We start from the raw sequence: 17,011 nt of genomic DNA, 5'->3' as shown, positions 1-17,011 counted from the left end.
CCAGGACAGCCAGGACTATATAGGAAGATTTGACTCAAAAATAAATAAATAAATAAACATTTAAAAGGATTAAAAAAAAAATAAGCTGGGAACAGTGGTACACATTTTTCAATCCTAGGCGGAGGAAGGCCAATGGAGAGTCTCAGTCAGTGAGACCCTGTTCAAAAGAAGAGGGGAGGGGACACCATCCTGAGGAACAGCGCTTGACCTCCAGCACTCATGTCAAACTCATGACTGTCTGTCACTCCAGGCCCAGCGGACACAACAGCTCTGGCCTCCCTGACACCTGCACGCATGTACCCCTGCATTCACATATGCATACTCACACAGACAGAAATATACACCTCATTTTTAATTAAATACAATTTGTGTAAGCAAAGTGATGGGAGCCTCAAAGGTCTTCTACCTTATCCCAGGCCCTCTAGGAAGCCTTCCAGGACTATGCCCGCTACTCTGCTCATCTGCACCCTCATCATCACCTCTAGAGCAGCTCTGGACAGTACCTAAGAGCCAGCACCCACAGCACTGTCCCTCCTGCCTGTGCCCACCCACATCCCATCCAGGCCTCTGGTCCCCAACAGCAAGAGCCCACGGCACTTGTGGCCGAAATGCTGTGCACAGAACACCTCTGGCCACCTGTGGTCAGCTTCTGCTGTGCCAGTGGTGAACCTGCAGCAGCTGAATCTTTCCCCACTGTGTGACAGATGTTCCTACACTGTACCTGTCACCCTGCCCTCAACAAGGTAGCACTGGCATCTAGTGTGACAAGTCACTGAACAGGCTGTATATAAACACAGAAGCAAATCAACTGATCAACAAACCCTCATGGTGCCTAGCTCCACCCAGGTAGAGTCAAGTAGTGGGAAGAAAGTGACAGAGAGGGCCAACTGGTCAACCTCTATGCACAAGGCACAAGGAAATAATGAGTGGTGGGACAAGAACTAGGAAGAAGGTGGCTAAAAAGGCAGAGGGCGGGGTCTAGAGAGAAGGCTCAGCAATTAAGCACTCACTTGCTGGACCAAAATTCAGTCCCCAGTACCTAGTCAGGCAGCTCACAACTGCCCTTAACTCTAACTCCAGACCTCTTCTGGCCTCTGCAGATACCCACACCCACACACATATATAAATAAAATAAATAGTTAAGAAGATAAAGATAACAGAGGCATGAGGAGCTGCCCACCCCACCCTCCACACACAGCAGGGGCAGCAGGGAGACACCCGACACAGCTCCCCCTCCTCAGATTGGACAGTACCCTAAAGGCACAGGCACTATGGAAGGGAGCTCCAGTAACACCCACGAGAACAGGGGTTCTCACCCTTCCTAATGCTGTGACCCTTTAACACAGTTCCTCATGGTGTGCTGACCCCAACCATGAAATTATTTTCATTGCTGCTTCATAACTGTAATTTTGCTACTGTTATGAAACGTGAGGTTAATAATATGTATATTTCCTAATGGTCTTAGGTGACCCCTATGAAAGGGTCATTCATAACCCACAGGTTGAGAAGTACTGCACTAGAGGAAGGGAGCCTGACTTAAATCAGACAACTCTAGCTTGGTGTCCTATCTCAGCCATGCTCTGGCCGTGCAAATACAGCCAGGATTTAAACGTACTTCATGGAGTCCAAGCTAGTCTCAAGTGTGATCCTCCCATCACAGGTGTGTCCTGTGCCTACCTCTCTAAGTCTAGACTGCACGGTCCTCAGTGTTACCTTTCTTTGCCCGTGGGTTTCTAGTGGGCCTTCATCACTAAGGTGCCAGCTTCCATGGAATACTCACTGTGGCCTCCCTAGCCAGCTAGCACAGGGCCTGGCAACCACAAGATAATCAGCATCCTCACATACCAATGAGCACACCTCCATTTCGGAAGGCCTGTGAGTGATAGGAAGGCTGACCCTATCCCTGGCTTAGTTCAGGAAGCTGCACAGGCTTGACAGGAAACGCCTACCTTAATCTTCTGCTCATGGTCAGCTCTCTCTTCTTGACTGGACTGCAGTTCCTGAATCTTCTGATTTGCCTCCTGCCATTTCCTATGAGAAAAGAGGCCAGTCCATAATACCCCTCAGCCTGAGCCCCCAGGATGCAGGCATATGCACACACACACACACACACACACACACACACACACACACACACACACACATACACACACCCCTTATGTAGGAAGACCACAAGTCCTGGGCTAGCTTCTGCACAGGCTTGAAGACTGTGATGTTGATGGGGTTACAAGAGAGCCCAGGCTACCCGAGGCACTACCTGGTTCTCTGCCCACCACTTGCAGTGTCTGCCAGCCATGGCGCTACTGCAGGCATCCACCAAGGCCTACCCATACTAGGGGTAGAACATTTCTCAGGCAATGCCTGCCTAGGGTAAGGACCAGACCTTCAGGGTGGAATCCAAAGCCTCCTAGCCACCACATATCCGAGTAAACTATGACCTAGAACGGCTTGCCCAGGCACAGCAACCCATGCCCTGGAAACCTAGCTTAGCTTGCCCTCCTCTGGAAGCCAGCTCCAAGAAGGCACTTCACCCCAGAAAGGAAAGAATGAAGTCATTACCCCTTACTCTGCCGCTCACTCCCCAGTGCAGAGGCCTGTGTGTCCCTATGTGTCTATGGCAGGCCTGTCTTGGAGACTGACAGGCTAGCCATGCTCTCACCTCTGCTGCAGGTCCAGCTGCTCCTTCAGTTCCTGCTTCTCAGACTCCAGAATCTCCACTCGCATCTTCTGGTCCATGGCACTCAACTGCAGCTCAGAGACACGGCCCTTCAAGGAACTGATCGTCTGTAAGTGGAGAAAACTGGCTGCTCACTGGGGTCCTGTCTGCATGCAGACTCAGTAGTCAAGCATGACTCTCACATACAGAGACCAAGGAGAAAGGAAGAGCAGGGCACCTCCCATGTGCTACCCAGGGCAGAACAGAGCCCACTCTCCTGGGAGCATGTGGTGAGTAGACAGCACCCTCTTTCACAAGCACCCTGGCTCAAGGTCTGCCTTGTGCTCTTCATCATTGACACAGATGTGGGTCACAGCCAGCTCCCTGCTCCCTGGACACTGCGTATGTACCTCAGCTCTCTCCACACCTCAGACCTCCACCCCAACGCCTGCATGCCAACACCCCAACAGAATGTAACCCAGGATGGGAGGACAAGGTCCCGGTCAAGATGCAAACTGTCGTCAGGACTTTGTTTCAGAGTACAACAGTGCAGGCCTGCCACGCCAGCCTCTTGGAAGCCTGAGGAAAGGGAATTAAAGTTTAAGCCCCTGGAGGACCAAAGCCAACCTGGGCAGCATAATGAGAACCCATGTCAAAATAAAAAGTACACAGAGGGTAAAGCACAGTGGCACACATTTTCAACTCTTAGGAGGCGGAGGCAGGCGAACTCTGAGTCCAAGGCCAGCCAGGACTATATGGTAAGACTTGTCTTAAAAAAAAAAAAATTAAAGCTGTGATGGAGAGATGGCTCAGAGGTTAAGAGCACTGGCTGTTCTTCCAGTAATCCTGAGTTCAATTCCTGCAACCACAAGGTGGCTCACAACCATCTGTAATGAGATCTGGTGACCTCTCCCAGTGTGTAGGTAGAACACAATATATATAATAAATAATAAATAAATAAATCCATTAAGCAAGTATTTATTAAAAAATGAATAAATAAAGTTGAGAATAATGATAGCTCAGTGGTTAGAAACACATACTACTCTTCTAGAGGTCCGTTCCCAGCACCCATACCAGCTGACACAACTGCCTATAATACCAGCTCCAGGGAATCCAATGCCTCTGACCTCCAGCCTCCATGGGCATCTACATTCACATGCACATACCCACATATGTACACACACACACATATAAATGAAAGTAAAAATAATTTTTTTAATCTCAAAAAAAAGGGGGGAGAAAGAAGGCAGAGATGTAGTATAATGGTAGAATAACTATTGGAAGGGTATAGGGGGTATGACTCAGTGGTAGAGCACCCACCCAGAATCCCCCAGTAGGCTGGGGTGTGAATCAGTGGTAGAGCACCTGCCTAGAATCCCCCAGTAAGGGGCTGGGGTGTGGCTCAGTGGTAGAGCACTTGCCTAGAATCCCCCAGTGAGGGGCTGGGGTGTGGCTCAGTGATAGAGCACCTGCCTAGAATCCCCTATTGAGGAGCTAGGGTGTGGCTCAGTGGTAGAGCACCTGCCTAGAATCCCCCAGTGAGGGGCTGGGGTGTGGCTCAGCAGTAGAGCACCTGCCTAGAATCCTCCAGTGAGGGGCTGGGGTGTGGCTCAGTGGTAGAGCCCCTGCCTAGAATCCCCCAGTGAGGGGCTGGGGTGTGGCTCAGAGGGAGCAGCACTTGCCTAGAATCCTATCATAAAAGCCCCTCAGGATAGGAAAAGCAAGCTAACAACCTGGGCCAGAAGCTAATGGAGAACAACAGTGCTTGGAAAAAGCAGTCTCAGAGCAAAGCCAGAGGCCCTGAGCAGCAGACTCAAGGAGAGACAGAAAGCACATCTGATAACATTGAATGTCCACCCAAAGGGACTTGCATGAACCTCCACCCTTGCTCCATCCACACCTCCCCAGCGGATTCCGCAGCTGCCTTCCTAGAAAGAGTAAGCTGGCTACTCACTCAAGAGAAGCCAGCCCACTTACAACTGCTACATGAATTAACATTTGCACACAGTAGCCTGAAGCCAATTGCAAAGAAATCTCAACAAAATGGACGGAACCATAAAAGACCATATGTGATGCTGAGACCATAGGTGATACATTGGAGTCTAACAGCTCTCTCTAAGTAGCACCCTCTAGAAAGAGGCCACAAGATTTGTTTCCCTGTGCCTGACAAGCCACTAAGATGTAGTGTTGTTACACCCATGTCCTGTGGGAAGGTGCCTTGGGGAACATCATAACAGCCTGCACCTTATCACAACACGCAGACTACAATGGTATTAAGAACGTGTCCAAAAACAGAGTGTGATGGCACATGCCTGTAATAGCAGCGTGGGGAGAGCTAGAGGCCGGAGGATCAGAAGTCAAGGCCATTGTTACATAACACTACTCTCCCAAGCAAACAGCTGCTACCTTCTTGACTTCCATTGTGCCTGCTTACACAAGATCATCTCAGCTGGGCCTGAGGATGGTAGATGGCACGTCACAGAAGGGGTGTAGAGGGTCACCAGAGCTATCTGGAGTATCCAGCCACTCTACCCACCCACTTGTTCTCAATTCTGCACTAATTTGCATGTGACCTTGGGGTCTTGGGGAGGGGCTAGAATACACAGGCTGGGAAGGACTAAAGGAAAAAGGCTGTATCTACACAGCTATGGGGAAGCCATCATCCATACTGGGTGCAGACTTTACAGTGTGGCTGCTCTGGGGTCACCCTGTCACACATGCTCTATTAGGAAGCATAAATTCGCTGATTCCCAAGAGTAACTCTGGTTTGCCATTTGTACCTTAGAGGAGGAGGAGGAGCGCCTTGCACCCTCGCAGGGAGAAAATTCACTCAACAATATTTTTGGCTACATAGCTAGTTTGAGTCCTGCTGGAAATACATAAATCCTTGTCTCAAAAAGAAAACAAACAACAAAAAAAACAGGGCTGGTGGGACAGCTGAGCAGGTAAAGCTTGCCACTCAGAAAGGACTCACATAAAAAAGAGAAGCCAACTCCAAAGTTGACCTCTGACCTCCACAGATGCACATACACACATCACACATGCTAGTAAGAATAAATTTCAAAGAATTAAAATAAAAAGAACATGTTCAAACCAGACAACATTACCCACACCTTTAATCCTAGAACTTGAGAGCCTGAGGCTGGAGGCATGCAAGTTTGAGGCTAAGTTAAACGGGAAGTCTGAGGAGATAGCCTGGGCTACACAGGGAGACCTTGTTTCAAAAACAAACAAAATTCAGGGGACTGTAGATATAGCTCATGGCTTAACCACACTGTCCACTTCTCCAGAAAACCTGGGTTCATTTCCCAGCACCCACAGTAGCCTGCAACCATCTATAACTCCAGTTCCAGGGGGCCTGATGGCCTCTTCTGGCTTCTGTGGCACCAGACATGTATGCAGTATACTGTGAGACAAGCAAGCAAAACACTCATACACATAATAAAATCTTTTTTTTTAAATCAGGAAACTAGGGAAATGACTTGGTCAGTATGCTGCACAAATATGAGGCTTAGCTCAGCCCCCAGCACTCGTGTAGTAAGTCAGTGTACCTACGGCTAGTTTCATGTCAGCTTGACAAAAGGTACAGTCAATTCGGATGAGGGACCATCAATTCAGAAGACACTCCCACCAGACTGAGCTGTGAGCAAACCTATGGAGCAGTTTCTTGACTGGTGATTAATGTGGACGGCCCGGCTCACTTGGGGTGGTGCCACCCTGGGTGCTATAAGGCAGTTTCAGTAAGCCATGAGAAGCAAGCCAGTAAGCAGAGTTCCTTCATGGACTCTGCTTCCATTCTTGCCTCCAGCTCCTGCCTTGGTGCCTGCCCTTACTTCTTTTCATGACAGACTGACGGAAAGCTGAAGAACACTCTTGCCTCCCCACATTGCTTTTGGTCACAGTGTGTTGTCATGGCAACAGAAACGCTGACTAGGATGCTAGGTGTGGCACCACACACCTGCAGTCCCACTGCTAAGGAGCAGATAGAGACCCCTGGAATTTGCTGGCCAGCCAATCAAACCAGAAGACAACCTCAGATCGTCTACTAAGAGACCCATGTCACAAAATAAGGTTGTCAGTGACTGGAAAAGACCTGCGCATGTGCACGTGTGTACACCTGCATACATCGTCTAACAGTGAGTACGACCTTTTAGAGGTCTCTCTGATTCAGTAGCATAGACAGGTACCGGGTGCTACAACAAGGACAGTCTGCCCTGATGAAGGACAAGCATCATGGGGAGGGGAACCAGAGAGGGAACAGATGAATGGCAGAACAGCAGGGTGAGGGTGGGGGAGGTGGTGAACCAGGGCACGAGCCTAAGAACCGCAGAGGAGGGTCTGTGACTTTGGACCTGGAAAGGCTTCCCTGAGGAGGGCCACTGAGCCTCTTGTACTCTTCACGGAGGGGTATGCAAGGGCCTCCTCTACCATGAAGGGCCAAGGAGCCGGGCCAGGTCTCTGTGAAGCAAGAGCCCACTCGTCTGGAAACAGATCACGGCTCCTCTCCTGCCAAGACTTGCTTTGGAAGACAGATGCGCCAACAACCTTAACATGCTCCCTGGCGCTGCAGAGGCAAAAATAACCCGCAGCCCGCTCCGAGGATCTATCAAGTGGAGAAGGTGTGGGGACAGAATACCAATGATGCCATGCGGCTGGCCCCTGGAGCTCTCAGCTGTTCCCTTCCGGCACCTGTGATCTTGAACACAGGGGCGGGAGGCCTGGGGGGGTCCGACTCCCTCCACACCCACACTCAGGCAACCTCCAAAACACACCAGCAGCAGCTTCCTTGGACTGCGTTGCACCTGCACCCTGGTTCAAAGGCAATCTCTGATGCTAACAGAGCTCGCTGGTAATCAAAGACATGCAAATTCACAGGCACCTACTTACATCTTCTGGGGGAAAAAAGGAACTTCGAGAACATTCCCTATCCATGACAGACAAGATGACAGTGACACCAATACTTCACAGTGGCTGTGAACACAGCCCAGCAAGGGGTGGCAGCAGCCAGGGAGCTCCTCAGGGGCCTGTCACCCTGAACCTAGTTTGCCCAAGCAAAGCAATGTTGGGGAACCCAATGGACTCACACAAATAGAAGAACATAAAAACAATGGGCTGGCCAACTCTAATTCACATTTACAAAGGCCACATTCAGAAATGGGGGGCAGCTCACTCTTGTCATCCCAGGACTTCAGAGACTAGGGCAGGCAGACTGTCTCAAGTTCAAAGCCAGCCTAGGCAACAAAGTGAGACCTTGCCCCCCCCCAAAAAAAAGATAGTCAACACACTCACTAACCCTGTAGAATGGAAAAACTGGTGTCTGTACTGTGATTACAGCCCCTAAAATGCAGTCACCCGTGATATGTGTATTTAAAATGAAGTTGCGTGTAGCAAAGACGGCTTAGTCAGGGACATGTGTGTCATGCAAGCATGAAGGCCTGAGTTCTACCCAAGAACTGGGGTGGTGACGCTAGGAACCCCAGTAGCAGGGGGACAGAGACAAGTGCCCAGTTCCTATAGTTTGCTGGCCTAGAGGATAGCCTAATTGGTAAGTCTTGGGTCGGAGAGGAATCCAGTCTCAAAATACGGCGTGGGAGGGGTGTCGGAGAGATGGCTCAGCATGCGGGGCCATACAAACTAGCCAAGGTAAGTTCCCAGCACCCACATCGAGTATCTCACATTAATTCCAGTTCCAAAAGATCTGATGCCCTCTTCTGGTCTTCATGGGCACCTACACTAATATGCACATATCTATATGTTTATGTATAATTAAAAATAAATCTTTAAAATAAAAACAAGGTGAACAGCAACTGAGAAAAAATAGCCAAGGTTGGTCTCTGGCCTCCACAGACATATGCACACACATGTATGTGTGTTCACACAAAAAAACAGATGAAAAAAAAATGAAGATGTCTTTGCTGTCACCATGTTGAATTATGGGTATATTCATTCACAACCATCTGCACCAGGGTGAGGCTAAGTCTCAGGCACCGGCCTGCGCTCACCTCCTTGGCCGCAGCCAGGCCATCCTCCCGTTCCCGAAGCTGCTGGCTGGCAGCATCCAGGCTCTGCTTGCACAGCCTGTGACGCTCCAGCTGCTCCTGCATCTTCTCTTCCGCTGCAGCCTTACACTCCTGGAGTTGTCGAATGCGTGCCAGGAGCTCCTGGTTACGATCAACCTCACGCTGTAGAGAAGGAAGAAGTTGGTCAGGGAGTGTGATACACAGAGGAGTCAGGCAGGCCTACCAGTCACAAAAGGAGAGAGCCAGGACGGGACAAGAGACCTGGGTGCCAGGGCTCCTGGAGCAGCAGCATGGTGGCTCCCACTCTGAGAGGCAATTGGCATGGACCACACTATACACTCGTCACACCATCTGCTCACCACCACCCTCCTTGCAAGAAGAGATAAAGCACGGAAAATCTACAATTCAGACTTGACCTTGGAATGAAGCTGAGTTTCTGCAGCGCCAGCAGATCTTGTCTGGCCATGCTCAGGCTGTCATTAAAATGCGTTGAAACTCCCCACGGAGAAGATGACTGCAGAATGGAAGGGACGTGGATGGCAGCCTGCAGGCAGGACCATTGCTGCCCCAAGTGTCCATCACACACGCCTTCAGGGCCACCACACTAATCTCCAGGAGAGCTGTGTGGCCCAGAGAGCTAGAGGACAGTACTAAGGTTCAGTTACACACAGTGTGACTACCATAGCAGGGACATGAGGCTTATGTCAGCTTGGGCCTCTCCAGCTGAGTCTGGGGAGCATGCTAAGAATAGTCACTCTGACCTCAGCAGAAGCCACCCACCCCAGCTCCACTCAGAGCCACCAAGAACTTCAGCAGCCAGTCCCACTCAATGAGGGCAGATGTCACCTGTGTCTAAAACAGAGCTGCAGCCCCTAACTAAGGCAGGCTCAACACATGTACAGAGCTGCAGCCCCAACCAAGGAAGGCTTGACACATGTACACAGGGCCGCAGCCCCAACCAAGGCAGGCTCGACACATGTACACAGGTCCCCAGCCCTTCAGCCCCCCCCCACCATAGCTATTTCAAGATGGGAGGGGTGCCTGACCTCTCTCATCTACCCACCATCAAATGAGCAGCAGTCCCAGGAAAGGCACTGAGGATGTCAAGACTCCAAGGGACAGTCTTACAGCTCCAAGACCATGAGGCTCACCCGACCCTTAGAGTGTATCCGAGCAGGACGGAGAAAGAAGAACAGGCCTCTGGGAAGGCAGCCGGGAGCCGGAGGGCCAGGACTCGCTTTGCCACCACTGCTGTGTATTTCTCCCCAAGAGGAGTCACCAGACCCAGTTACCATCCCTCACTCACTCAAATGTCCTCCATGCCCATGAGGCCACATCAGCACTGCACACTAGAGACCCACGGCAGCAGACAGGCTCTGCCCTTGAGGGATACGCCTGAGAGACAGGACCAGGCCACCAGCACAGGACGTGGACCCGGGTGGAACACATCTACTTGTTATGGTTCATCTTGATTGTCAACTTGTCAAGATTTAGAATGGCCTAGAAGACACACCTTCAGGACTATCTATGAAGATGTTTCCTCAGAGGTTTACCTAAGGAAGGAAAACCCACCCTGAAACAGGCAGCCTGATCCAAGTCTGGGAACTCAAACTGAATAAAAAGGAGAAACACTGAGCACCAGGATCCATCTCTCTGCTTCCTGACTGTAGGTGTGATGTAACCAACCGCCTCGTTCCTGCCGCTGTGCCTTCCCGCTATGAGGGACTGTGCACCCTCAGACTGTGAGACAAAACAAATCCTTCCTTCCTTAAGTTACTTTTATCAGGTATTCGGCCACAGCAACAAGGAAAGTAACCAACACAGGACCCTAACAAGGGGACTTCAGTTTCAGCTCACCACACCAGGACATCACACCACAGCCGGCACTCTACATGCCGTTCCCACCAGCTCAAGACAGACTGTGATGGGCATGTCAGACAATGACAGGCAGGCAGGCATCACAGGGAAGGGAGGAAGGTCACACAGACTTGAGTTCTGATGCACCACCTGAGAGTCACAGTGGCACTCCCATACTGACCAGAGTCCTGGAAAGCCCCAGCAAAGCTGGTAATAAAACTGAAGCAGATGTAAGCCTATAATTAAGACCTCCTCCCTCCTTCAACAAACGGCATTCGGCATTCAAAAAAAAAAGGAAGTAGAGGGGGTCAAGAACATGATGGGGAAACCCCCAGAGACAGCTGACCGGTGCTAGTTGGAGCTCACTGACTCTGGACTGACAGCTCAGGAACCTGCATGGGACCGAACTAGGCCTGCTGAATGTGGGTGAACAGCTATGTGATTCGATCTGTTTGTGGGGTCCCTGGCAGCAGGACCAGGACTTATCCCAGGTGCATGAACTAGCTTTTTGGAGCCCATTCCCTGTGGTGGGATACCTTGTTCAGCCTTGATACAATGGGGAGGGGCTAGGCTGTCCTTCAACTTGGTATGCCAGACTTTGTTGACTACCATGGGAGACGTTCCTGTTCTGTACATCCCCCAAATCATGGGGCTGTACTTCCCCATGCCCACCCCATAACAGGGAACTTTCCTGAGGCTCTGGAAAAATACTACATAGATCCCAAGACTCTCTGCAAGTCTGCAACTTCCTGAGCCTGTCCCCCTACCCCACCCCTACCCCAGCACTTAGTATTTCTTCCGGATCTGCACTGCAACTCCTCTAGAGAAAAGGGGGAGCAGAGGCCAGTCAGAGGCAGGTCTGCCCACAACACAGGATCCCTGAGCATCAGACACAGTAAAGAGCCCCTCTACAGTCCTCCCCACATCAGCCCCCCTTCTCCAACTTGCTAGCATCGGGTGGCCACAGAAGAACGCCCTGGTGCCTGTGGCCCCACCAGCTGGGTCCCAGTTTGGCCCTTTGCCTGCTGGGGCTGGCTGGACCCACCTCATAGTTCCTGGCACTGGTGTTGGCAACTCGCTCCAGCTCCACCCGAGCCCTCTTGTGGCTCAGCTCCATCTGCATCTTCTCCCGCTCCACTTGGATGAGGTAGGACTTCGAACGGATCTGCTCTGCTCGTTCCTCCAGCTGAACAAGCGACACCCAAAAAGAGAAGACAGGCTCAGTGGCCGTATCAAATAAGGCAAGTGACAAGCTTCAAGGCCAGCACCCAGTACAAGGAGGCTGAGGCAAGACTGCTGCATAGCAAGATCCTGCCTTAAAAAATAGGGGTAAAGGAGGAGCCGGGCGGTGGTGGCTCACGCCTTTAATCCCAGCAGAAGCAGGCCGGTCTCTGTGAGTTCCAGGCCAGCGTGGTTCCAGAAAAGGCGTCAGAGCTACACAGAGAAACCCTGTCTTAAATAAATAAATTTATAAATAAATAAGGGGGGGGAAGGGAGGGAGGGAGGAAAATAGCTGAACTCTGCACACTGAGTTCCTATTTGGAAAAGAGCGGGAGGCAGCAAGAAAGATTAAAAAGGAGAGGGTCCAGGATCAGTCCGACAGTCTTGTTAGGAGCTACCTGTCAACCGGAAAGGATCTAGTGTGACCTGGAAGATGGGCCTCTGTAGAGGATTATCTTGGGTTGAAGTGGGAAAACCTGCCCACTGTGGCTGGCAACATTTCCTGGGCTTCTGGACTGTGTAAGTGGAGAAAGGGCTGAGCAGAACGTGCATTCGCCTCTCTTCTTCCTGATGTGGGTGTGATGGGACCAGCTACTTCAAGAGCCTGTTGTCTTGATTTCTCCATCCTTCTGCTTTGACAGAATAAACCCTTTCTTCTTAAGTTGCTTGTGTCAAGGAACTATATTAGAGCAACAGGAAAAATAACCAAGACACCACATGGGCATGAGGACCTGAGTTCAGATCCTCAGCACCCAGATAAAAGAGAAAAAAAACATAGGCCAGGCATGGTGGCCCATGCCTTTAATTTCAGCACCTGGGAAGCAGAGGCAGGTGGATCTCTGTGAGTCCCAGCACAGCTATGTAATAGAGACCCTGTTTCTAAGAACAAAAAACAAAAGAAGGAAAAAAAGAAAAAGGCCAGGTGCAGCTGTGAGCATTTGTAAACCCAGCACTAGAAAGGTGGAGGCAAGAAGACCCCGGGGGCTTGCCAGGCAAGCCAGGCAGCCAAACTGGCATGCCCCAGCATCAGAGAAAGACCCCATCTCAGAAGAGAGCAGTTGAGGAAGACATCCAACGCCAACCTCTGGCCTCCATATACACACACATGTGTATGCGCATGTGCACACATGAGGAGCAAGAAGAGGGAGGCAGAGGATGGATTTGAAAGTGACACTGTGGGCTGGAGAGATGGCTCAGTGGTTAAGAGTGCTGGCTGCTCTTCCAGAGGTCCTGAGTTCAATCCCAGCAACCATATGGTGGCTCACAGCCAACTATGATGGAATGCGATGCCCTCTGGTGGCATGTAGGAATGCATGCAGACAGAGCACTCACACCTAAATTAAAAAAAAAAAAAAAAAAAAGATAAATAAAATAAATTTAAAAAATGAAAGTGACATTGTGTGAGCTTGTTTGAAGAGAGAGGGTGCGTTTTGTGTTTCTACAGCTAACAGGCCACCACAAACATGGCAGCTAACACCAGTGTGAGCTGACCGCTCGCTCTAGAGATAGGCGTCTGGACGCCTGGGGCTCGATGCTTTGATCATCAATTCTAAATTCTAAATTCTAGCCAGTCAGGAGTTGTGCTGTTTGGAGCTGACTCCCTCTGGATAGTTCGCAGAGTGAGGACAGAGGTCTACTTCCGTGCTGAGTTGTCAACCTGGGCTAATGCTGGCCCTGGAACTTGCCCTTGTCCCTCTCTGTGGTCGTCTCTCTCCTACTTTGAATTTGAGGTTTAGACCCCCGCACCCACCCCCTCTCCCAGTGCTGATGATGGAGTTCTGAACCTGTCTCACACATATTAGGCCAGCACTTTCCCACTGAACCACACCAGCCGGTTGTAGCTGCACCAAGTTGCCGAGGCTAGCCTACAACCTGGGACCCTCCTGAGTAGTTGTGGAATAGCTAGGGTTATGGGAGCTGAGTTCAAGGCACGTGCCACGACTCTCAGCTAATGGGCTGTTGGTTTATAACAGTCTTACGCAGCTCGGGCTGACCTCAAACTTGTTATGTAGTCATGGCTGGCCCATCCTGTCTCTACCCCCTGCAGAGCTGGGTGACAAACACATGCTACCACACTGTGATTAACTCTGGGTTTTGATTTATTGAGGCAGGGTCTCAATCTGCAGTCCTGACAGGCCTGGAACTTGCTGGGATCCTCCTGCCTCGATTCCCAAGTTCGGAGATGACAGACGGCATCTCCAAGCCCAGGAACTCTGCCAGTGCATCCACCCCAGGGACTCCCTGATGGCAGGCTGGCCGGAGACCTCCAGCACACCTTCACAACCCGTAGCTCCTGGCTAGTGCCTGGACAAACAGCAGACAGACAGGAATGACTGCTGGAGGCCCAGAACTGGGGAGCCACAGAAACTGAACTGCCCCACCAGAGGGTGACTACATACAAGCAAGCCAGTTGTCCAGGAGCCCAGGGAAGTGCCACCCCACAACACACCCTAGGTGCTCACAGAACCTCAGGTGGCACCACTTTCTGAACCAGTATCTCATCCAGACACATTCTTGGAGTTCTCACACGCACTTTAAATCAGAACCTCAGACTAGGCAGTGGTTCCCCACAAAGGGCAACACAGCCCCCTAGGAACATCTGGTGCTGTGTAGAGACATTCCAGTTGCCACAAAGAGTTAGAGGTGTGTGCCCAATTGACACCTAGTGGGCAGAAGCCAGGAATTCTGCTATGTATCCCACACACCAAGGAACTATCCAGGATGCATAAGCCGAGGCCAAGCCTTCCCCATCCCTCGACCTATGCACTTGGAGGGTGTGTGTGTATGTGTGGTATGTGAATGTGTTCATGTGGGTGGGCATGTATGTGTATCTTGGAGGTCAGAGGTCAACTTTGGGTGTTTCCCTTGCTGACCTCCACCTCATTTCCTAGGGCCACTCACTGAACCCAGGGGTCCTCCGTCCTCTAGGCTGGCTGAGGAGCTCCAGGGATCCTTCTGTCTCTACCTGCTGCCCCCTCTGAGCACACCTTTAATCCCAACTCAGGAGGCAGAGGCAGGCAGATCTCTGAGTTCAAGGCCAGCCTCGTCTACAAAGTGAGTTCCAGGCCAGCAAGGACTAAACAGAGAAACCCTATCTTTAAAAAAAAACAAAAAGGAGAGATTCTGGGTTCAATACTCAAGAAAGGGGGTGGAGAGGGGACAATTTAGCACCAAAAGGACACTTATAAACAACCTACTCTCACTAAGAAAGACACAGCTTGCCACCAAAAAGCTGTGTACGGGCTAGTACTGTGACAAACTGTGATTCGGTCACCACACCAATGCTCACAGACACTGTCCACTTTGCCGGGCAGTGCATAAGCATCACTAGGGCTCCCAGAGCAAAAGAAGCTCCTGACTCATCATGGAACCACTCCAGAGCAGATGAAGAACAGGAAAGAGAGGTAAGCACAGAAGCCCCAGCAGCCTGGCATGGTCACTGTTGCCTACAGGACCAGGCAAGGCTGAAACAGCACTGCCCTCCTGCTGTGGGCCGCAGGAATATATCATAAGAACTCAGCTGGTTGTGGCAAAGTCACTATCTAGAGGGATTAAGGAATTTCTCCAGAGGAAGCCAAATTCCAAGGAGTTTTTGGTGTTACTTGGCTTGTTATATATCAGCTGTGTTCTGTTATGAAAATTATGTGTGCCTTCATAGTTTTCCCAATTGACTTTTCCCTAAAAAGGGCTAACAGTGTGGACTGATCACTCTCTGGACATACACATTCCAGGTATTTGGAGAACAGCCTCAGGAAAGGCTTCCTCTGGAATCAGATATCTCCCTTAGCCATTCTCAAGGACTAACAGTAATAACAAGTCTCCTGATTTAAGATAAATTCCACAAGGAGACACTACCTAGGTCAGGTGAACATTAAGTAATAGCTTTACACAATTTAGCTTGGACCCTCCTTCCTTACAGCCTTACTAACTTTATAGACCTCCAACTCCTTACCTAACCTGCTTCTAGGAATATTTAGATAACTTTCTGTGCTGACAGCTATGCTCAGCCACAACCCCAGTTAAAGCCTCCCTGTAATGATCATCATTGGCAGCATCCAGCCAGGTCCATTCTTAGATGAAGGAAAGTACCTTATCAGAGACACCTCTGTACTCGTCTAAGAACAGACTTAAGCATCCAGGCTACCTGTTTGAGATGGCTTGACTAATGTGCCAATTAAGCTTAACTTCCTACTTTCCTAAATCTTACCTCCAGTTCCAGATCTCCCTTTAACTATCACCAGAGGCATCTACCTGTACACAGGTTGCCTAGCAACTGAGCACATTTTCCCCCACCCTACAGAAAAACAGCAGATAGCTTGGACAGATAGGAGCCACAGGAAAAAAGAAGACAGTTTTATTTTCTCCCACTGACCTAGCAATGTATAGATTAACATTTTCTACCAATCACGTTTGAGGTTAAAATTGAGCACATAAGATCCTTCTTTTTAAATATTACCCTGAATTTAGCCTTTAGTTAATTCATTTCCCCATTGGTCACTCACTTCCCTTTGGGGTTGCAAATGATAATTAACGGTTATTGCCCCTCTATGTGATTCTTATCACCCCTCCATTTGACCCTGGCAGCCTGGCTTGGCACTGCTAAGGGATTACTGCTTGTAAGTGTAATGTACCGGGACTTCCAGGACACGGGAGGTCGGAGAAAAGAGAACTTGAGAGGAACAAACTGAGACGGGGAAGAACTGGATTGAAGGACTAGAAGAGAGAACTAGAGGAACGAGATGGAAGATAAAGAAGAGCCAGATGGGGAAGTACTAGCTGGGTAAGAACAAGATGAAAAGGACCTAGGTGAGGCAGAATTAAGATGGGAAAATTAAGATAGAACTTAGAGGCAGCAATAGATAAGTATAGAGAGAAACAGGCAAGAAAGGAGCTAGGCATGAGAACAGAACTGAAGCTGTGCATATAGGATGTTATGCCAGAGGAATTAAAGCAAGTGGACTACAGAGCTCGGTGTGCTGACATTCTATTTCCTGGAAATAGTGCTCACCGTTAGTAGTTCTCTCTCCTGAGCCCCTGGAATGTATATTAAGGCTGGTCCCTCTAATATTATACAAGACCTGGCGCCCAACGGTCCCTCCTTGGACCCAGAAGCCCGAACCCAGACTGGGCTGGGACTGCAACTTTTGGGCATGAAGCTCTTCCTCCAGGAGACCTGGCCCCTTTGGAACTGTATCCACTGGAGCATTCTGAGGAATTAGAGCATGAGGTGAATTAAGACTACACATCACAGTAAACT

At 50.1% G+C, this 17,011-nt stretch overlaps 1 protein-coding gene across 1 annotated transcript in view; it reads right to left on the bottom strand.

The window, feature by feature from the left end:
• Mad1l1 (mitotic arrest deficient 1 like 1) overlaps positions 1–17,011 on the bottom strand; it is a 288,272-nt gene that overhangs the window by 267,522 nt on the left and 3,739 nt on the right. The window contains exons 3-6 of the mRNA XM_036172339.1: positions 11,579–11,719; positions 8,659–8,838; positions 2,660–2,784; positions 1,950–2,031 (exon numbers count right to left, since the gene is read on the bottom strand). Of these exons, the coding sequence (XP_036028232.1) occupies positions 1,950–2,031; positions 2,660–2,784; positions 8,659–8,838; positions 11,579–11,719 (528 nt within the window). The remainder of the gene's footprint in view (positions 1–1,949; positions 2,032–2,659; positions 2,785–8,658; positions 8,839–11,578; positions 11,720–17,011) is intronic.

This window comes from Onychomys torridus, chromosome 22, assembly GCF_903995425.1.
Source record: "Onychomys torridus chromosome 22, mOncTor1.1, whole genome shotgun sequence".
NCBI classification, from domain to species: domain Eukaryota; kingdom Metazoa; phylum Chordata; class Mammalia; order Rodentia; family Cricetidae; genus Onychomys; species Onychomys torridus.
The sequence above is the reverse complement of the archived record's forward strand: the minus strand, read 5'-3'. Positions and strand labels throughout refer to the sequence as shown.